General features: G+C 42.8%; 1 protein-coding gene across 1 annotated transcript in view; it reads left to right on the forward strand.

The window, feature by feature from the left end:
• Positions 1-22,136, forward strand: part of LOC112246167 (neuropilin-2) — a 320,170-nt gene extending 298,034 nt beyond the window's left edge. The window contains exons 17-18 of the mRNA XM_042320049.1: positions 12,943-13,005; positions 20,504-22,136. Coding sequence (XP_042175983.1) covers positions 12,943-13,005; positions 20,504-20,808 — 368 coding nt within the window. The 3' untranslated portion in view covers positions 20,809-22,136. The remainder of the gene's footprint in view (positions 1-12,942; positions 13,006-20,503) is intronic.
• The last annotated feature ends 1,004 nt before the right edge of the window (positions 22,137-23,140 follow it).

A 23,140-nucleotide genomic window follows, 5' to 3' on the forward strand; every position in this document is an offset into this window, starting at 1 on the left:
AGATGACAGTTGTTGAAAGCCTTTTTAAATCAGCCTGCTTCCCTGCTCTCAGATGACAGTTGTTGAAAGCCTTTTTAAATCAGCCTGCTTCCTGCTCTCAGATGACAGTTGTTGAAAGCCTTTTTTAAATCAGCTTTCCCTGCTCTCAGATGACAGTTGTTGAAAGCCTTTTAAATCAGCTTCCCTGCTCTCAGATGACAGTTGTTGAAAGCCTTTTTAAATCAGCCTGCTTCCCTGCTCTCAGATGACAGTTGTTGAAAGCCTTTTAAATCAGCTTCCCTGCTCTCAGATGACAGTTGTTGAAAGCCTGTTAAATCAGCTTCCTGCTCTCAGATGACAGTTGTTGAAAGCCTTTTTAAATCAGCTTCCCTGCTCTCAGATGACAGTTGTTGAAAGCCTTTTAAATCAGCTTTCCCTGCTCTCAGATGACAGTTGTTGAAAGCCTTTTTAAATCAGCTTCCCTGCTCTCAGATGACAGTTGTTGAAAGCCTTTTTAAATCAGCTTCCCTGCTCTCAGATGACAGTTGTTGAAAGCCTTTTAAATCAGCTTCCCTGCTCTCAGATGACAGTTGTTGAAAGCCTTTTTAAATCAGCCTGCTTCCCTGCTCTCAGATGACAGTTGTTGAAAGCCTTTTTTAAATCAGCCTGCTTCCCTGCTCTCAGATGACAGTTGTTGAAAGCCTTTTTAAATCAGCCTGCTTCCCTGCTCTCAGATGACAGTTGTTGAAAGCCTTTTAAATCAGCCTGCTTCCTGCTCTCAGATGACAGTTGTTGAAAGCCTTTTTAAATCAGCCTGCTTCCTGCTCTCAGATGACAGTTGTTGAAAGCCTTTTTAAATCAGCCTGCTTCCCTGCTCTCAGATGACAGTTGTTGAAAGCCTTTTTAAATCAGCCTGCTTCCCTTCTGCTCTCAGATGACAGTTGTTGAAAGCCTTTTTAAATCAGCAGTTGTTGAAAGCCTTTTTAAATCAGCTTCCCTGCTCTCAGATGACAGTTGTTGAAAGCCTTTTTAAATCAGCTTTCCCTGCTCTCAGATGACAGTTGTTGAAAGCCTTTTTAAATCAGCCTGCTTCCCTGCTCTCAGATGACAGTTGTTGAAAGCCTTTTTAAATCAGCCTGCTTCCCTGCTCTCAGATGACAGTTGTTGAAAGCCTTTTTAAATCAGCCTGCTTCCCTGCTCTCAGATGACAGTTGTTGAAAGCCTTTTTAAATCAGCCTGCTTCCCTGCTCTCAGATGACAGTTGTTGAAAGCCTTTTTAAATCAGCCTGCTTCCTGCTCTCAGATGACAGTTGTTGAAAGCCTTTTTAAATCAGCCTGCTTCCCTGCTCTCAGATGACAGTTGTTGAAAGCCTTTTTAAATCAGCCTGCTTCCCTGCTCTCAGATGACAGTTGTTGAAAGCCTTTTTAAATCAGCCTGCTTCCCTGCTCTCAGATGACAGTTGTTGAAAGCCTTTTAAATCAGCCTGCTTCCCTGCTCTCAGATGACAGTTGTTGAAAGCCTTTTTAAATCAGCCTGCTTCCTGCTCTCAGATGACAGTTGTTGAAAGCCTTTTTAAATCAGCCTGCTTCCCTGCTCTCAGATGACAGTTGTTGAAAGCCTTTTTAAATCAGCCTGCTTCCCTGCTCTCAGATGACAGTTGTTGAAAGCCTTTTAAATCAGCCTGCTTCCCTGCTCTCAGATGACAGTTGTTGAAAGCCTTTTAAATCAGCCTGCTTCCCTGCTCTCAGATGACAGTTGTTGAAAGCCTTTTAAATCAGCTTCCCTGCTCTCAGATGACAGTTGTTGAAAGCCTTTTTAAATCAGCTTCCTGCTCTCAGATGACAGTTGTTGAAAGCCTTTTTAAATCAGCTTCCCTGCTCTCAGATGACAGTTGTTGAAAGCCTTTTCTCAATCAGCCTTTTTAAATCAGCTTCCTGCTCTCAGATGACAGTTGTTGAAAGCCTTTTTAAATCAGCTTCCCTGCTCTCAGATGACAGTTGTTGAAAGCCTTTTTAAATCAGCTTCCCTGCTCTCAGATGACAGTTGTTGAAAGCCTTTTTAAATCAGCTTCCCTGCTCTCAGATGACAGTTGTTGAAAGCCTTTTTAAATCAGCTTCCCTGCTCTCAGATGACAGTTGTTGAAAGCCTTTTTAAATCAGCCTGCTCCCTGCTCTCAGATGACAGTTGTTGAAAGCCTTTTATGACAGTTGTTGAAAGCCTTTTTAAATCAGCCTGCTTCCCTGCTCTCAGATGACAGTTGTTGAAAGCCTTTTTAAATCAGCCTGCTTCCCTTCTCTCAGATGACAGTTGTTGAAAGCCTTTTTAAATCAGCCTGCTTCCCTGCTCTCAGATGACAGTTGTTGAAAGCCTTTTTAAATCAGCCTGCTTCCCTGCTCTCAGATGACAGTTGTTGAAAGCCTTTTTAAATCAGCCTGCTTCCCTGCTCTCAGATGACAGTTGTTGAAAGCCTTTTTAAATCAGCCTGCTTCCCTGCTCTCAGATGACAGTTGTTGAAAGCCTTTTAAATCAGCCTGCTTCCCTGCTCTCAGATGACAGTTGTTGAAAGCCTTTTTAAATCAGCTTCCCTGCTCTCAGATGACAGTTGTTGAAAGCCTTTTTAAATCAGCCTGCTTCCCTGCTCTCAGATGACAGTTGTTGAAAGCCTTTTTAAATCAGCCTGCTTCCCTGCTCTCAGATGACAGTTGTTGAAAGCCTTTTAAATCAGCCTGCTTCCCTGCTCTCAGATGACAGTTGTTGAAAGCCTTTTAAATCAGCCTGCTTCCCTGCTCTCAGATGATAGTTGTTGAAAGCCTTTTTAAATCAGCCTGCTTCCCTGCTCTCAGATGACAGTTGTTGAAAGCCTTTTAAATCAGCTTGCTTCCCTGCTCTCAGATGACAGTTGTTGAAAGCCTTTTTAAATCAGCCTGCTTCCCTGCTCTCAGATGACAGTTGTTGAAAGCCTTTTTAAATCAGCCTGCTTCCCTGCTCTCAGATGACAGTTGTTGAAAGCCTTTTTAAATCAGCCTGCTTCCCTGCTCTCAGATGACAGTTGTTGAAAGCCTTTTTAAATCAGCCTGCTTCCCTGCTCTCAGATGACAGTTGTTGAAAGCCTTTTTAAATCAGCCTGCTTCCCTGCTCTCAGATGACAGTTGTTGAAAGCCTTTTTAAATCAGCCTGCTTCCCTGCTCTCAGATGACAGTTGTTGAAAGCCTTTTTAAATCAGCCTGCTTCCCTTCTCTCAGATGACAGTTGTTGAAAGCGTTTTTAAATCAGCCTGCTTCCCTGCTCTCAGATGACAGTTGTTGAAAGCCTTTTTAAATCAGCTTCCCTGCTCTCAGATGACAGTTGTTGAAAGCCTTTTTAATCAGCTTCCTGCTCTCAGATGACAGTTGTTGAAAGCCTTTTAAATCAGCTTCCCTGCTCTCAGATGACAGTTGTTGAAAGCCTTTTTAAATCAGCTTCCCTGCTCTCAGATGACAGTTGTTGAAAGCCTTTTAAATCAGCTTCCCTGCTCTCAGATGACAGTTGTTGAAAGCCTTTTAAATCAGCTTCCTGCTCTCAGATGACAGTTGTTGAAAGCCTTTTTAAATCAGCCTGCTTCCCTGCTCTCAGATGACAGTTGTTGAAAGCCTTTTTAAATCAGCCTGCTTCCCTGCTCTCAGATGACAGTTGTTGAAAGCCTTTTTAAATCAGCCTGCTTCCCTGCTCTCAGATGACAGTTGTTGAAAGCCTTTTTAAATCAGCCTGCTTCCCTTCTCTCAGATGACAGTTGTTGAAAGCCTTTTTAAACATCTAATCAAATCAAATTTTATTTGTCACATACACATGGTTAGCAGATGTTAATGCGAGTGTAGCGAAATGCTTGTGCTTCTAGTTCCGACAATGCAGTAATAACCAACAAGTAATCTAACTAACAATTCCAAAAAACTACTGTCTTATACACAGTGTAAGGGGATAAAGAATATGTACATAAGGATATATGAATGAGTGATGGTACAGAGCAGCATAGGCAAGATACAGTAGATGATATCGAGTACAGTATATACATATGAGATGAGTATGTAAACAAAGTGGCATAGTTAAAGTGGCTAGTGATACATGTATTACATAAGGATGCAGTCAATGATATAGAGTACAGTATATACGTATGCATATGAGATGAATAATGTAGGGTAAGTAACATTATATAAGGTAGCATTGGTTAAAGTGGCTAGTGATATATTTACATCATTTCCCATCAATTCCCATTATTAAAGTGGCTGGAGTTGAGTCAGTGTCATTGACAGTGTGTTGGCAGCAGCCACTCAATGTTAGTGGTGGCTGTTTAACAGTCTGATGGCCTTGAGATAGAAGCTGTTTTTCAGTCTCTCGGTCCCAGCTTTGATGCACCTGTACTGACCTCGCCTTCTGGATGGCAGCGGGGTGAACAGGCAGTGGCTCGGTGGTTGATGTCCTTGATGATCTTTATGGCCTTCCTGTAGCATCGGGTGGTGTAGGTGTCCTGGAGGGCAGGTAGTTTGCCCTGGTGATGCGTTGTGCAGACCTCACTACCCTCTGGAGAGCCTTACGGTTGAGGGCGGTGCAGTTGCCATACCAGGCGGTGATACAGCCCGCCAGGATGCTCTCGATTGTGCATCTGTAGAAGTTTGTGAGTGCTTTTGGTGACAAGCCGAATTTCTTCAGCCTCCTGAGGTTGAAGAGGCGCTGCTGCGCCTTCCTCACGATGCTGTCTGTGTGAGTGGACCAATTCAGTTTGTCTGTGATGTGTATGCCGAGGAACTTAAAACTTGCTACCCTCTCCACTACTGTTCCATCGATGTGGATGGGGGTGTTCCCTCTGCTGTTTCCTGAAGTCCACATCTCCTTAGTTTTGTTGACGTTGAGTGTGAGGTTATTTTCCTGACACCACACTCCGAGGGCCCTCACCTCCTCCCTGTAGGCCGTCTCGTCGTTGTTGGTAATCAAGCCTACCACTGTTGTGTCGTCCGCAAACTTGATGATTGAGTTGGAGGCGTGCGTGGCCACGCAGTCGTGGGTGAACAGGGAGTACAGGAGAGGGCTCAGAACGCACCCTTGTGGGGCCCCAGTGTTGAGGATCAGCGGGGAGGAGATGTTGTTGCCTACCCTCACCACCTGGGGGCGGCCCATCAGGAAGTCCAGTACCCAGTTGCACAGGGCGGGGTCGAGACCCAGGGTCTCGAGCTTGATGACGAGCTTGGAGGGTACTATGGTGTTGAATGCCGAGCTGTAGTCGATGAACAGCATTCTCACATAGGTATTCCTCTTGTCCAGATGGGTTAGGGCAGTGTGCAGTGTGGTTGAGATTGCATCGTCTGTGGACCTATTTGGGCGGTAAGCAAATTGGAGTGGGTCTAGGGTGTCAGGTAGGGTGGAGGTGATATGGTCCTTGACTAGTCTCTCAAAGCACTTCATGATGACGGATGTGAGTGCTACGGGGCGGTAGTCGTTTAGCTCAGTTACCTTAGCTTTCTTGGGAACAGGAACAATGGTGGCCCTCTTGAAACATGTGGGAACAGCAGACTGGTATAGGGATTGATTGAATATGTCCGTAAACACACCGGCCAGCTGGTCTGCGCATGCTCTGAGGGCGCGGCTGGGGATGCCGTTTTAATAATTCTAATTAGTTAATGGATCTGATCACATTTATTAAATCTGCAGTAAGCACTTCTTTCCCAGTCACTTTGGTCTTCATCCCAAATTGCACCCTATTTCCTCATTACGTTTGAACAGACTCCTATCGGGCCCTGGTCAAAAGTAATGCACTATATAGGGAATTAGGGTGCCATTTGAGATGATGCTCATCAAAGTGAAATGATTGAGCTAAAACACTAAGAGGGGACTCAAATGGAAAGAGCCGTATAGTGCCAAGCAGCCGTCCATGGCTCTGCCTGAGTAAAACTCTTTCATTCTTCTACCACTCAGTATGGAAGTAGACAGAAAAGAGCTTTAGGATGTTAGGACCCTTATAATAAGATGTTAGGACCCCTATAATAAGATGTTAGGATATTAGGAGCCCTATAATAAGATGTTAGGATGTTAGGACCCCTATAATAAGATGTTAGGATGTTAGGACCCCTATAATAAGATGTTCGAACCCCTAATAATAAGATGTTAGGATGTTAGGACCCTTATAACAAGATGTTAGGATGTTAGGACCCCTATAATAAGATGTTAGGATATTAGTACCACTATAATAAAATGTTAGGACCCCTATAATAAGATGTTAGGATGTTAGGAACCACTATAATAAGATGTTTGTTAGGACCCCTATAATAAGATGTTAGGATATTGGTACCACTATAATAAAATGTTAGGATGTTAGGACCCCTATAATAAGGTGTTAGGATGTTAGGGCCCCTATAATAAGATGTTAGGATATTAGTACCACTGTAATAAGATGTTAGGATGTTAGGACCCCTATAATAAGATGTTAAGACTCCTATAATGAGATGTTAAGACCCCTATAATAAGATGTCAGGATGTTAGTACCACTGTAATAAGATGTTAGGATGTTAGGACCCCTATAATAAGATGTTAAGACTCCTATAATGAGATGTTAAGACCCCTATAATAAGATGTCAGGATGTTAGGACCACTATAATAAGATGTTAGGATGTTAGGACCCCTATAATAAGGTGTTAGTATGTTAGGAACCCTATAATAAGATGTTCGGATATTAGTACCATTATAATAAGATGTTAGGATGTTAGGACCCCTATAATAAGGTGTTAGGATGTTAGGACCCCTATAATAAGATGTTAGGACCCCTATAATAAGATGTTAGGATATTGGTACCACTGTAATAAAATGTTAGGATGTTAGGACCCCTATAATAAGATGTTAGGATGTTAGGACACCTATAATAAGATGCTAGGATGTTAGGACCCCTATAATAAGATGTTAGGACCCCTATAATAAGATGTTAGGATATTGGTACCACTATAATTAGATGTTAGGATGTTAGGACCCCTATAATAAGGTGTTAGTATGTTAGGACCCTTATAATAAGGTGTTAGGATGTTAGGACCCCTATAATAAGATGTTAGGATGTTAGGACCCCTATAATAAGATGCTAGGATGTTAGGACCCCTATAATAAGATGTTAGGATGTTAGGACCCCAATAATAAGATGCTAGGATGTTAGGACCCCTATAATAAGATGTTAGGATGTTAGGACCCCAATAATAAGATGCTAGGATGTTAGGACCCCTATAATAAGATGTTAGGATGTTAGGACCCCTATAATAAGATGTTAGGATGTTAGGACCCCAATAATAAGATGTTAGGATGTTAGGAACCCTATAATAAGATGTTAGGATGTTAGGACCCCAATAATAAGATGCTAGGATGTTAGGAACCCTATAATAACATGCTAGGATGTTAGGACCCCTATAATAAGATGCTAGGATGTTAGGAACCCTATAATAAGATGTTAGGATGTTAGGACCCCAATAATAAGATGCTAGGATGTTAGGAACCCAATAATAAGATGCTAGGATGTTAGGACCCCTATAATAAGATGTTAGGATGTTAGGACCCCAATAATAAGATGCTAGGATGTTAGGACCCCTATAATAAGATGTTAGGATGTTTAGGACCCCTATAATAAGATGTTAGGATGTTAGGACCCCAATAATAAGATGTTAGGATGTTAGGAACCCTATAATAAGATGTTAGGATGTTAGGACCCCAATAATAAGATGCTAGGATGTTAGGAACCCTATAATAAGATGCTAGGATGTTAGGACCCCTATAATAAGATGCTAGGATGTTAGGACCCCAATAATAAGATGCTAGGATGTTAGGACCCCTATAATAAGATGCTAGGATGTTAGGAACCCTATAATAAACCCTACTGCTGAGCATGGAGAGGATATAGACGTTGCTTGATGAAGATTCCACACAATATGTCCATTGATGTTTCTCTGTTTCTGTTTCCTTCTCACTGTTCTTATCTAATGTTTTTTTTTAATTAATAAAAGATTCAAGGATGTCATAGATTCAAAGAAGAATCAAAACCAAACTAGTAAAGTGTGATTGGTGAAACCTTGATGTCAGAGGTCTCGTTTCTCTATCAGGGTCGTCTTACCTGGCTTCGAGGCCTCTAGAGTTTTGTACTGTGTGCTTCCAAAATGGCACCCTACGCTAATATAGAGAATAATGTAGGATGCCATTTAAATGGTACCCTATGCTAATACAGAGAATAAGGATGTAATTTAAATGGTACCCCATGCTAATACAGAGAATAATGATGTAATTTAAATGGTACCCCAACTACAGAGAATAATGATGTCATTTAAATGGTACCCCAACTACAGAGAATAATGATGTCATTTAAATGGTACCCCAACTACAGAGAATAATGATGTCATTTAAATGGTACCCTATGCTCATACAGAGAATAATGATGTCATTTAAATGGTACAGAGAATAATGATGTAATTTAAATGGTACCCCAACTACAGAGAATAATGATGTAATTTAAATGGTACCCCAACTACAGAGAATAATGATGTCATTTAAATGGTACCCCAACTACAGAGAATAATGATGTCATTTAAATGGTACCCCAACTACAGAGAATAATGATGTCATTTAAATGGTACCCTATGCTAATACAGAGAATAATGATGCCATTTAAATGGTACTCTATGCTAATACAGAGAATAAGGATGTAATTTAAATGGTACCCCATGCTAATACAGAGAATAATGATGTAATTTAAATGGTACCCTATGCTAATACAGAGAATAATGATGTAATTTAAATGGTACCCTATGCTAATACAGAGAATAATGATGTAATTTAAATGGTACCCCATGCTAATACAGAGAATAATGATGTCATTTAAATGGTACCCCATGCTAATACAGAGAATAATGATGTCATTTAAATGGTACCCTATGCTAATACAGAGAATAATGATGTAATTTAAATGGTACCCCATGCTAATACAGAGAATAATGATGTCATTTAAATGGTACCCCAACTACAGAGAATAATGATGTAATTTAAATGGTACCCCAACTACAGAGAATAATGATGTAATTTAAATGGTACCCCATGCTACTACAGAGAATAATGATGTAATTTAAATGGTACCCCAACTACAGAGAATAATGATGTCATTTAAATGGTACCCCAACTACAGAGAATAATGATGTCATTTAAATGGTACCCCAACTACAGAGAATAATGATGTCATTTAAATGGTACCCTATGCTCATACAGAGAATAATGATGTCATTTAAATGGTACCCTATGCTCATACAGAGAATAATGATGTCATTTAAATGGTACCCCAACTACAGAGAATAATGATGTCATTTAAATGGTACCCCAACTACAGAGAATAATGATGTCATTTAAATGGTACCCTATGCTACTACAGAGAATAATGATGTCATTTAAATGGTACCCCTAATACAGAGAATAATGATGTAATTTAAATGGTACCCCATGCTAATACAGAGAATAATGATGTCATTTAAATGGTACCCCAACTAATACAGAGAATAATGTAGGATGCCATTTAAATGGTACCCTATGCTAATACAGAGAATAAGGATGTAATTTAAATGGTACCCCATGCTAATACAGAGAATAATGATGTAATTTAAATGGTACCCCAACTACAGAGAATAATGATGTAATTTAAATGGTACCCCAACTACAGAGAATAATGATGTCATTTAAATGGTACCCCAACTACAGAGAATAATGATGTCATTTAAATGGTACCCCAACTACAGAGAATAATGATGTCATTTAAATGGTACCCTATGCTAATACAGAGAATAATGATGTCATTTAAATGGTACCCTATGCTAATACAGAGAATAATGATGTCATTTAAATGGTACCCTATGCTAATACAGAGAATAATGATGTCATTTAAATGGTACCCTATGCTAATACAGAGAATAATGATGTCATTTAAATGGTACCCCAACTACAGAGAATAATGATGTCATTTAAATGGTACCCCAACTACAGAGAATAATGATGTCATTTAAATGGTACCCCATCTACAGAGAATAATGATGTCATTTAAATGGTACCCCAACTACAGAGAATAATGATGTCATTTAAATGGTACCCTATGCTCATACAGAGAATAATGATGTCATTTAAATGGTACCCCAACTACAGAGAATAATGATGTCATTTAAATGGTACCCCAACTACAGAGAATAATGATGTCATTTAAATGGTACCCTATGCTCATACAGAGAATAATGATGTAATTTAAATGGTACCCTATGCTCATACAGAGAATAATGATGTAATTTAAATGGTACCCCAACTACAGAGAATAATGATGTAATTTAAATGGTACCCTATGCTCATACAGAGAATAATGATGTCATTTAAATGGTACCCCATCTACAGAGAATAATGATGTCATTTAAATGGTACCCCAACTACAGAGAATAATGATGTCATTTAAATGGTACCCCAACTACAGAGAATAATGATGTCATTTAAATGGTACCCCAACTACAGAGAATAATGATGTCATTTAAATGGTACCCTATGCTCATACAGAGAATAATGATGTCATTTAAATGGTACCCCAACTACAGAGAATAATGATGTCATTTAAATGGTACCCCAACTACAGAGAATAATGATGTCATTTAAATGGTACCCCAACTACAGAGAATAATGATGTCATTTAAATGGTACCCCAACTACAGAGAATAATGATGTCATTTAAATGGTACCCTATGCTCATACAGAGAATAATGATGTCATTTAAATGGTCCCCCAACTACAGAGAATAATGATGTCATTTAAATGGTACCCCTGCACTACAGAGAATAATGATGTAATTTAAATGGTACCCCATCTACAGAGAATAATGATGTAATTTAAATGGTACCCCAACTACAGAGAATAATGATGTCATTTAAATGGTACCCCAACTACAGAGAATAATGATGTCATTTAAATGGTACCCCAACTACAGAGAATAATGATGTCATTTAAATGGTACCCCAACTACAGAGAATAATGATGTCATTTAAATGGTACCCCAACTACAGAGAATAATGATGTCATTTAAATGGTACCCCAACTACAGAGAATAATGATGTAATTTAAATGGTACCCCAACTACAGAGAATAATGATGTCATTTAAATGGTACCCCAACTACAGAGAATAATGATGTCATTTAAATGGTCCCCCAACTACAGAGAATAATGATGTAATTTAAATGGTACCCCAACTACAGAGAATAATGATGTCATTTAAATGGTCCCCCAACTACAGAGAATAATGATGTCATTTAAATGGTACCCCAACTACAGAGAATAATGATGTCATTTAAATGGTACCCCAACTACAGAGAATAATGATGTCATTTAAATGGTACCCCAACTACAGAGAATAATGATGTCATTTAAATGGTACCCCAACTACAGAGAATAATGATGTCATTTAAATGGTACCCCAACTACAGAGAATAATGATGTCATTTAAATGGTACCCTATGCTCATACAGAGAATAATGATGTCATTTAAATGGTACCCTATGCTAATACAGAGAATAATGATGTAATTTAAATGGTACCCTATGCTACTACAGAGAATAATGATGTCATTTAAATGGTACCCCAACTACAGAGAATAATGATGTAATTTAAATGGACCCCTATGCTCATACAGAGAATAATGATGTAATTTAAATGGTACCCTATGCTAATACAGAGAATAATGATGTCATTTAAATGGTACCCTATGCTACTACAGAGAATAATGATGTCATTTCAGACACAGCCAGAGAATAATGATGTCATTTCAGACACAGCCAGAGAATAATGATGTCATTTCAGACACAGCCAGAGAATAATGATGTCATTTCAGACACAGCCAGAGAATAATGATGTCATTTCAGACACAGCCAGAGAATAATGATGTCATTTCAGACACAGCCAGAGAATAATGATGTCATTTCAGACACAGCCAGAGAATAATGATGTCATTTCAGACACAGCCAGAGAATAATGATGTCATTTCAGACACAGCCAGAGAATAATGATGTCATTTCAGACACAGCCAGAGAATAATGATGTCATTTCAGACACAGCCAGAGAATAATGATGTCATTTCAGACACAGCCAGAGAATAATGATGTCATTTAAATGGTACACTATTGTGCAAGTTCCCATGCTAATACAGAGAATAATGATGTAATTTAAATGGTACCCTATGCTCATACAGAGAATAATGATGTCATTTAAATGGTACCCTATGCTAATACAGAGAATAATGATGTCATTTAAATGGTACCCCATCTACAGAGAATAATGATGTCATTTAAATGGTACCCCAACTACAGAGAATAATGATGTCATTTAAATGGTACCCTATGCTCATACAGAGAATAATGATGTCATTTCCTTTTGCACTTTGCGAAGTCTTCTTTGTGAATGTAAGGCCTTGACTGTGTGTCCGTTTAACTGTTAACTACATTACCCATGCTGCACCACAGTCTGTTTCAAAGACATAAGGAATTATATCTGTTGAATTTCACGGTCTTGGAAATATGACATTGTGCTATTGGGGTGTGCTATTAAAGGGATATGTTTCTTTGAATTATTGTCCTCCTGAAGTATTACCTGCTCTGGTTTGGTGGTTCGTATAAAAATCATGTCACGTTTCAGATGGTCAAACAAAAGCTACTGTGTATTTCAAGCCGTGTTGAATTATGTTCCTGTCCCTCCCATTGTGAATGAATAGTCACGTTACCAACTTACGTGAGAAGCGTCTCTACGCTGTCATTTTCGTCACGCCGTGTCCGTGCTGCTTCATCCATTTGTAGTCGTGTAACTATTGGTGAACTAACTAGTTAACTAACTAGTTAACTTAACTACCAGTAGAAAGTCTGGTCCCTTTTCTCACATCAACCTGTTTCAACCTGTTTCTTTCCTTCAGATTGGAGACCTATCGACTTTGGAAATAAACCACTTTTCAACGGCAGGGAACGTGTGAACGGAGGTAAGACGTCGCTACGGCGATGCCGATCTGATCATGTGACGTAGCAGACAGTTTCTGCTGTGTTTAATTAGACTCATCCTGACTAGGTGCCAGTCATCCAAACTAACTAACATACCCTCTGTGTCCTAAATGGTACACTATTACCTGTACATACACACTGCACTGACCAGGTAACAAAAAGTAGTGTGACGGAATAGGATGCTATTGGGATACACACGCTGTCCTCCACCCTGAGACGACACGCTGTCGTCCACCCTGAGAAGACGCGCTGTCGTCCACCCTGAGACGGCGTGCTGTCGTCCACCCTGAGAAGACGCGCTGTTGTCCACCCTGAGAAGAAGCGGTGTCGTCCACCCTGAGAAGACGCGCTGTTGTCCACCCTAAGGCGACATGCTGTCATCAACTAGCCAGGATGACAATTACAGTGGGGCAAACAAGTATTTAGTCAGACACTAATTGTGCAAGTTCTCCCACTTTAAAAGATGAGAGAGGCCTGTAATTTTCATCATAGGTACACTTCAACTATGACAGACAAAATGAGGAGAAAAAAATCCAGAAAATCACATTGTAGGTTTTTAATGAATTTATTTGCAAATTATGGTGGAAAATAAGTATTTGGTCAATAACAAAAGTTTGTCTCAATACTTTGTTATATACCCTTTGTTGGCAATGACAGAGGTCAAATGTTTTCTGTAAGTCTTTTATACTGATAACAAGTTCAAACAGGTGCCATTAATACAGGTGACGAGTGGAGGACAGAGGAACCTCTTAAAGAAGAAGTTACAGGTCTGTGAGAGCCAGAAATCTTGCTTGTTTGTAGGTGACCAAATTCTACAATGTGATTTTCTGGATTTTTTTTTCTCATTTTGTCTGTCATAGTTGAAGTGTACCTATGATGAAAATTACAGGCCTCTCTCATCTTTTTAAAGTGGGAGAACTTGCACAATTGGTGGCTGACTAAATACTTTTTTGCCCCACTGTAATTAAACGTCACTGTCAAAATCATGTTTGTCATGAAATGTTATGATATTTGAAGGAAACCAGATCAAAGTACGAAAACTGACTGTTGTTTTGAGGAAGTTTGATCATAAAGTTACTGGTCCCCTCCCCCGTGACATCACTCCAGTTTTAATACACCAATGGTAACATGTTATTCTCTTACCTAATTTAAATAAGTACCGCCTTGAAACCGACATCAGAGAAGGCGTGTTTGCAAAGGGGCGTGGTTTATGTAGCTATATACTGTAGCTACTCTATCAATCAAATTCAATCAATCAAAACTATTTATGAAGCCTGTTTTACATAAGCAGATATCTCAAAGTGCTTATACAGAAACCCAGCCTAAAACCCCAAAGAGCAAGCAATGCAGATGTAGAAGCACGGTGGCTAGGAAAAACTCCCTAGAAAGGCCAAAACCTAGGAATAAACCTAGAGAGGAACCAGGCTATGAGGGGTGGCCAGTCCTCTTCTGGCTGTGCCGGGTGGAGATTATAACAGAACATGGCCAAGATGTTCAAACGTTCATAGATGACCAGCAGGGTCAAATAATAATCACAGAGGTTGTAAAGGGTGCAACAGGTCAGCACCTCAGGAGTAAATGTCAGTTGGCTTTTCATAGCCGATCATTCAGAGGGAGAGGGACCGGGATGGGAGAACTACAGGGAGCATACTTAATTAAGATCACACAGGACACCAGGTAAGACAGGTGAATTACACCAGATAAGACAGGTGAATTACACCAGATAAGACAGGAGAATTACACCAGATAAGACAGGAGAATTACACCAGATATAACAGACTGACACTAGCACCCCCCGGTACATAGACTATTGCAGCATCGATACTGGAGACTGAGACTGGATGGGGGTCAGGAGACACTGTGGTCGAGTATGATGATACCCCCGGACAGGGCAAACCAGGCAGGATATAACCACCCTCACTTTGACAAAGCACAGCCCCCACACCAGTAGAGGGATATCTTCAAACCACCGACTTACTACCCTGAGACAAGGCTGAGCATAGCCCACAAAGATCTCCCCCAACTCACAAGCCAAAGGAGGCGCAAAACCGGACAGAAAAATCACTTCAGAAAAAAGCCTGGCAAGGTGTGATGCACCCCTCCTAGGGACGGCATGGAAGAGCACTAGCAAGCCAGCCCCTGTAATAGGGTTAGAGGCAGAGAATCCCAGTGGACAGAGGGGAGCCGGCCAGGCAGAGACAGCAAGCTAACGTTAGATAACCTCATCGCTCAAGCTCCTTTTTCCCATTCCCCTATAATATTTGACTGTACTGTAGAGTGTCCGTAAATATAATTAAAAGTTGACCTTATTCATCTATCAGCTTGAGGTGATTGTACTGCAACTCTGCATTCAAGTTGCTTGACATAGTCGTTTCAAAGAGCTGTCAGTCAAGGCGAGCTCATGAATATAAGCTCCCCGCCCACTCAGCCTGTATTTTCAAACTTCCTGGTAGTTAGCCATGAGAGAGGAAGTACTTTTCAGGACCTTTAACATGGCACTATTCTTGACAGAATTAAGTGGGGTAGTAAGGTTATGACAGCTAGTCTTTTCAGGACCTTTAACATGGCACTATTCTTGACAGAATTAAGTGGGGTAGTAAGGTTATGACAGCTAGTCTTTTCAAGTGACAATCTGTTCTTCATTGAATTATATAAATGTTAAATAAAATTCACTCCTGTGTGTATTAGGTAGTTGTTGGGGAATTGTTAGATTACTTGTTAGATATTACTGCACTGTCAGAACTAGAAGCACAAGCATTTCGCTACACTCGCATTAACATCTGCTAACCATGTGACCATTAACATCTGCTCACCATGTGACCAATAACATCTGCTAACCATGTGACCAATAACATCTGCTAACCATGTGACCAATAACATCTGCTAACCATGTGACCAATAACATCTGCTAACCATGTGACCAATAACATCTGCTAACCATGTGACCAATAACATCTGCTAACCATGTGACCAATAACATCTGCTAACCATGTGACCAATAACATCTGCTAACCATGTGACCAATAACATCTGCTAACCATGTGACCAATAACATCTGCTAACCATGTGACCAATAACATCTGCTAACCATGTGACCAATAACATCTGCTAACCATGTGACCATTAACATATGCTAACCATGTGACCAATAACATCTGCTAACCATGTGACCAATAACATCTGCTAACCATGGGACCAATAACATCTGCTAACCATGTGACCAATAACATCTGCTAACCATGTGACCAATAACATCTGCTAACCATGTGACCAATAACATCTGCTCACCATGTGACCAATAACATCTGCTAACCATGTGACCAATAACATCTGCTAACCATGTGACCAATAACATCTGCTAACCATGGGACCAATAACATCTGCTAACCATGTGACCAATAACATCTGCTAACCATGGGACCAATAACATCTGCTAACCATGTGACCAATAACATCTGCTAACCATGTGACCAATAACATCTGCTAACCATGTGACCAATAACATCTGCTAACCATGTGACCAATAACATCTGCTAACCATGTGACCAATAACATCTGCTAACCATGTGACCAATAACATCTGCTAACCATGTGACCAATAACATCTGCTAACCATGTGACCAATAACATCTGCTAACCATGTGACCATTAACATATGCTAACCATGTGACCAATAACATCTGCTAACCATGTGACCAATAACATCTGCTAACCATGGGACCAATAACATCTGCTAACCATGTGACCAATAACATCTGCTAACCATGTGACCAATAACATCTGCTAACCATGTGACCAATAACATCTGCTCACCATGTGACCAATAACATCTGCTAACCATGTGGCCAATAACATCTGCTAACCATGTGACCAATAACATCTGCTAACCATGTGACCAATAACATCTGCTAACCATGTGACCAATAACATCTGCTAACCTTGTGACCAATAACATCTGCTAACCATGTGACCAATAACATCTGCTAACCATGTGACCAATAACATCTGCTAACCATGTGACCAATAACATCTGCTAACCATGTGACCAATAACATCTGCTAACCATGTGACCAATAACATCTGCTAACTATGTGACCAATAACATCTGCTAACCATGTGACCAATAACATCTGCTAACCATGTGACCAATAACATCTGCTAACCATGGGACCAATAACATCTGCTAACCATGTGACCAATAACATCTGCTAACCATGGGACCAATAACATCTGCTAACCATGTGACCAATAACATCTGCTAACCATGTGACCAATAACATCTGCTAACCATGTTGTTACGGTTTTCTTCCGTCGAAGGAGAGTCGGACCAAAATGCAGCGTGGTTAAATCGAGACATCTTTAATGACGATAAATACGAACAATACAAAAACAACAAACGGAACGAAAAAACCTAAACAGCCTGTCTGGTGAATACAAAACACTGAGACAGGAACAATCACCCACGAAACACTCAACGAATATGGCTGCCTAAATATGGTTCCCAATCAGAGACAACGAGAATCACCTGCCTCTGATTGAGAACCGCCTCAGGCAACCATAGACTTTGCTAGAACACCCCACTAAGCCACAATCCCAAAACCTACGAAAACCCCCATACATAAACCCAACACAAAATAAACCCATGTCACACCCTGGCCTGACCAAATAAATATAGAAAACACAAAATACTAAGACCAGGGCGTGACAGAACCCCCAAGGTGCGGACTCCCGGCCGCACACCTAAACCCATAGGGGAGGGTCCGGGTGGGCGTCTGTCCACGGTGGCGGCTCCGGCTCGGGACGTGGACCCCACTCCAACCAAGTCTTAGTCCCCTGTAACGTGTCCTTTGATTGGCGACCCTCGCCGCCGACCTTGGACTAATAACCCTCACCAAAGACCCCACTGGACTGAGGGGCAGCTCGGGACTGAGGTAGAAGCTCGGGACTGAGGGAAGCTCGGGACTGAGGGGTAGCTCGGGACTGAGGGGTAGCTCGGGACTGAGAGGAAGCCCAGTACTGAGAGGAAGCCCAGTACTGAGAGGAAGCTCAGGCATGTAGTTGGCTCTGGCAGATCCTGGCTAGCTGGTGGTTCTGGCAGATCCTGGCTGACTGGCGGTTCTGGAAGATCCTGGCTGACTGGCGGGTCCTGGCTGATCCTGGCTGACTGGCGGATCCTGGCTGATTGGCGGATCTGGAAGATCCATGCAGACTGGCAGCTCTGGCTGCTCCATGCAGACTGGCAGCTCTGGCTGCTCCATGCAGACTGGCAGCTCTGGCTGCTCCATGCAGACTGGAAATTCTGGCTGCTCCATGCAGACTGGCAGCTCTGGCTTCGCTGAACAGGCAGGAGACTCCGGCAGCACTGGAGAGGAGGAAGGCTCTGGCAGCGCTAAACCTGCGGGAGACTCCGACAGCGCTAAACAAGCGGGAGACTCCGACAGCGCTAAACAAGCGGGAGACTCCGACAGCGCTGGAGAGGAGAAAGGCTCTGGCAGCGCTGAACAGGCGAGGTGCACTGAAGGCCTGGTGCCTGGTGCTGGCACTGATGGTACTGGGCCGAGGACACGCACAGGAAGCCTGGTGCGGGGAGCTGCCACCGGAGGACTGGTGTGTGAAGGTGGCACAGGATGGACCGGACCGTGAAGGTGTACTGGAGAGCCTGAGAGCAGGGCTGGCACAGGACGTGTAAGGCTAGGTAGGTACACAGGAGGCCTAGTGCGTGAGGCTGGCACAATCTTCACCAGCCGACTAACACGCACCTCAGGACGAGTATGGAGCGCTGACCCAGGTGCCATCAAATCCCCGACACGCTCCGTCGGGCGAATATCGTACCTAAAGCACCAACCTAGCAACTCCCGCGTAACTCTCTCCTCCACTTTCCCCATTAACTCCTTCACAGTCTCTGCTTCACTCACCTCCAACACCGGCTCTGGTTCTGGTCTCCTCCTTGGCTCCTCACGATAAACAGGGGAGTTGGCTCAGGTCTGAACCCTGACTCTGCCACACTCTCCCTGAGCCCCCCAATACATTTTTGGGGCTGACTCTCGGGCTTCCATCCGTGTCGCCGTGCTGCCTCTTCATACCAGCACCTTTCCGCTTTCGCCGCCACCAGTTCTTCTTTGGGGCAGCGATATTCTCCAGGCTGTGTCCAGGGTCCTTTTCCGTCCAATATCTCCTCCCACGTCCAGAAGTCCTGTGATCGCTGCTCCTCACGATAAACAGGGGAGTTGGCTCAGGTTTGAACCCTGACTCTGCCACACTCTCCCTGAGCCCCCCAAGACATTTTTGGGGCTGACTCTCGGGCTTCCTTCTGCGCCGCCGTGCATGTCTCTTCGACTCCATTCTCCTATAGCCCTCTTCGCACTGCTCCAGCGAATCCCAGGCGGGCTCCGGCACTCTCTCTGGGTCGACCGCCCACCTGTCTATTTCCTCCCAAGTCGTATACTCTAAACTTCGTAGCTCCTGCTGCCGCTGCCTGTCACCACGCCGCTTGGTCCTGGTGTGGTGGGTGATTCTGTTACGGTTTTCTTACGTCGAAGGAGAGTCGGACCAAAATGCAGCGTGGTTGATAATAGACATCTTTAATGAAGATGAATACAAACAATACAAAACAACAAACGGAACGTGAAAACCTATACAGCCTATCTGGTGACAACTAACACAGAGACAGGAACAATCACCCACGAAATACTCAACGAATATGGCTGCCTAAATATGGTTCCCAATCAGAGACAACGAGAATCACCTGCCTCTGATTGAGAACCGCCTCAGGCAACCATAGACTTTGCTAGAACACCCCACTAAGCCACAATCCCAAAACCTACTAAAAACCCCCATACATAAACACAACACAAAATAAACCCATGTCACACCCTGGCCTGACCAAATAAATATAGAAAACACAAAATACTAAGACCAGGGCGTGACACATGTGACCAATAACATCTGCTAACCATGTGACCAATAACATCTGCTAACCATGTGACCAATAGCATCTGCTAACCATGTGACCAATAACATCTGCTAACCATGGGACCAATAACATCTGCTAACCATGTGACCAATAACATCTGCTAACCATGTGACCAATAACATCTGCTAACCATGTGACCAATAACATCTGCTAACCATGGGACCAATAACATCTGCTAACCATGTGACCATTAACATATGCTAACCATGTGACCAATAACATCTGCTAACCATGTGACCAATAACATCTGCTAACCATGGGACCAATAACATCTGCTAACCATGTGACCAATAACATCTGCTAACCATGTGACCAATAACATCTGCTAACCATGTGACCAATAACATCTGCTAACCATGTGACCAATAACATCTGCTAACCATGGGACCAATAACATGTTATTTGATTTGATATGATCTGTCCTTGTGTTTCCTGTACAGTACAGTACTTTTCATATGAACTGCCTAGGTGTCAAAGGGTCTTCTGATGTTGTCTCCTATGTTCAGGTTTCCCGTTCCCAGAGTGGAGTACCCCTGGCCCGTCCATGGACCCCCCTGTGACACGTGTCTCTGAGAAGGACAACTCGTGGCTGTACACCCTGGATCCTATCCTGGTCACCATCATCGTCATGTCTTCCCTGGGCGTACTGCTGGGGGCGGTGTGTGGCGGCCTGCTGCTCTACTGCACCTGCTACTACAGCGGCCTGTCGTCACGGAGCTCCACCACATTGGAGAACTACAACTTTGAGCTGTACGACGGGATCAAACACAAGGTGAAGATCAACCAGCAACGCTGCTGCTCCGAGGCCTAGGACGCTTTCCTCCACCGGAAGGCCTTCAAGCCCTTGGGCTGTTCCAACCCAAAGACATGCTTAATGCTTGATGACCCCGACATACAGACAGATACACCCGCTAGACCCTACCCCCCCACCCCTCGGGGGTCTCTTCTCTGCCTGCAGGAGAGGCCCTGATCAATCAAAACTTGGGAATGAACCACACTTACCTGCCATGATGCCACACGTACTGGCCAGTGGACTACAGGGGTCTGGGCTTGGAACTGAACACTTTCTGTCAGTCTGGGCTTGGCCCTGAACTCCTACTGTCAGTCTGGGCTTGGACCTGAACACTTACTGTCCATCTGGGCTTGGACCTGAACACTTACTGTCAGTCTGGGCTTGGACTCAAAATCCTACTGTCAATCTGGGCTTTGACCTGAACTCCTACTGTCAGTCTGGGCTTGGAGTCAAACTCCTACTGTCAGTCTGGGCTTAGACTCAAACTCCTACTGTCAGTCTGGGCTTGGACCTGATCTCCTACTGTTCGTCTGGGCTTGGACTCAAACCCCTACTGTCAGTCTGGGCTTGGACCTGAACACTTACTGTCAGTCTGGGCTTGGACTCAAACTCCTACTGTCAGTCTGGGCTTGGACCTGATCTCCTACTGTCAGTCTGGGCTTGGACTCAAACTCCTACTGTCCGTCTGGGCTTGGACCTGATCTCCTACTGTCAGTCTGGTATTGGACCTGAACACTTACTGTCAGTCTGGGCTTGGACTCAAACTCCTACTGTCAGTCTGGGCTTGGACCTGATCTCCTACTGTCAGTCTGGGCTTGGACCTGAACTCCTGCTGTCAGTCTGGGCTTGGAATCAAACTCCTACTGTCCGTCTTGGCTTGGACCTGAACTCCTACTGTCAGTATGGGCTTGGACCTGTACACTTACTGTCAGTCTGGGCTTGGACCTGATCTCCTACTGTCAGTCTGGACTTGGACCTGAACACTTACTGTCAGTCTGGGCTTGGACTCAAACTCCTACTGCCAGTCTGGGCTTGGACTCAAACTCCTACAGTCAGTCTGGGCTTGGACCTGATCTCCTACTGTCAGTCTGGGCTTGGACCTGAACTCCTGCTGTCAGTCTGGGCTTGGACTCAAACACTTACTATCAGTCTGGGCTTGAACCTGAACACTTACTGTAGGTCTGGGCTTGGACTCAAACTCCTACTGTCCGGCTTGGACCTGAACTCCTACTGTCAGTCTGGGCTTGGACCTGAATTCCTACTGTCAGTCTGGGCTTGGACCTGAACTCCTACTGTCAGTCTGGGCTTGGACCTGAACTCCTACTGTCAGTCTGGGCTTGGACCTGATCTCCTACTGTCAGTCTGGGCAGTCAGAGCTGTTCTGCTGCCAGTGGACCATTCAGTGGGTGCTGAACGATATCAAAACATATCAATCTAATGCCTATCCCCAAAAAAAGATTTAAATTAAATTAAACTAGATTTGTAAAGAATTAAGAAGATATTTTGTTTTTGGTTATGATTGAAGTTAGATAATGAGTTGCATTAGGACGGTTTTAGAATGTTGATTCTAGCTTGTCTCGGCCTGCGTTATGTTTAAAACAGTGTCATAGACTATCGTGGACAGTATTCAGTTCAGTTTTAGGATCTTATTAGGATCTTATTAGGATCTTATTAGGATCAGCTTCAGTTTTATCGCCCAATAGACATCTCTCGTTCTTGTGCCATTTTTATTTTTTTTTTTACATTAATTTTGTGTCAACAGTGATGTTTTGTTATTGCAGGCAGCTTCCCGTCTGTAATAGAAGAAGAGAATGGCGAAGAAAGAAGAATCATTTTATCTAAAGACCTGACACATAACGGTCATTAAGTTGCGTTCCTCAAGAAGAAGTATTAGGATTTTTTTTATTTTTTTTGTATTTTCATTTCTGACTGTCTGATGATCTATATCACATGGTATGACGCTCTGTGAAACATTATTATTTTATTTTTTGTTGTTGCAATCTATGGATTGCAGAGAGAGAGAGAGACAGAGAGAGGATGGGAGACAGAGAGAGGAGGGAGACAGAGAGAGGAGGGAGACAGAGAGGAGGGAGGAGAGACAGAGAGAGGAGGGAGACAGAGAGAGGAGGGAGAGAGAGAGGGAGGAGGGAGACAGAGAGAGGAGGGAGACAGAGAGAGGAGGGAGACAGAGAGAGGAGGGAGACAGAGAGAGAGACAGAGAGGGGGAGACAGAGAGAGGAGGGAGACAGAGAGAGGAGGGAGACAGAGAGAGGAGGGAGACAGAGAGGGAGAGGAGGGAGACAGAGAGAGAGACAGAGAGGAGGGAGACAGAGAGAGAGAGGAGGGAGAC

This window comes from Oncorhynchus tshawytscha, linkage group LG03 (genome assembly GCF_018296145.1).
Source record: "Oncorhynchus tshawytscha isolate Ot180627B linkage group LG03, Otsh_v2.0, whole genome shotgun sequence".
NCBI lineage: Eukaryota > Metazoa > Chordata > Actinopteri > Salmoniformes > Salmonidae > Oncorhynchus > Oncorhynchus tshawytscha.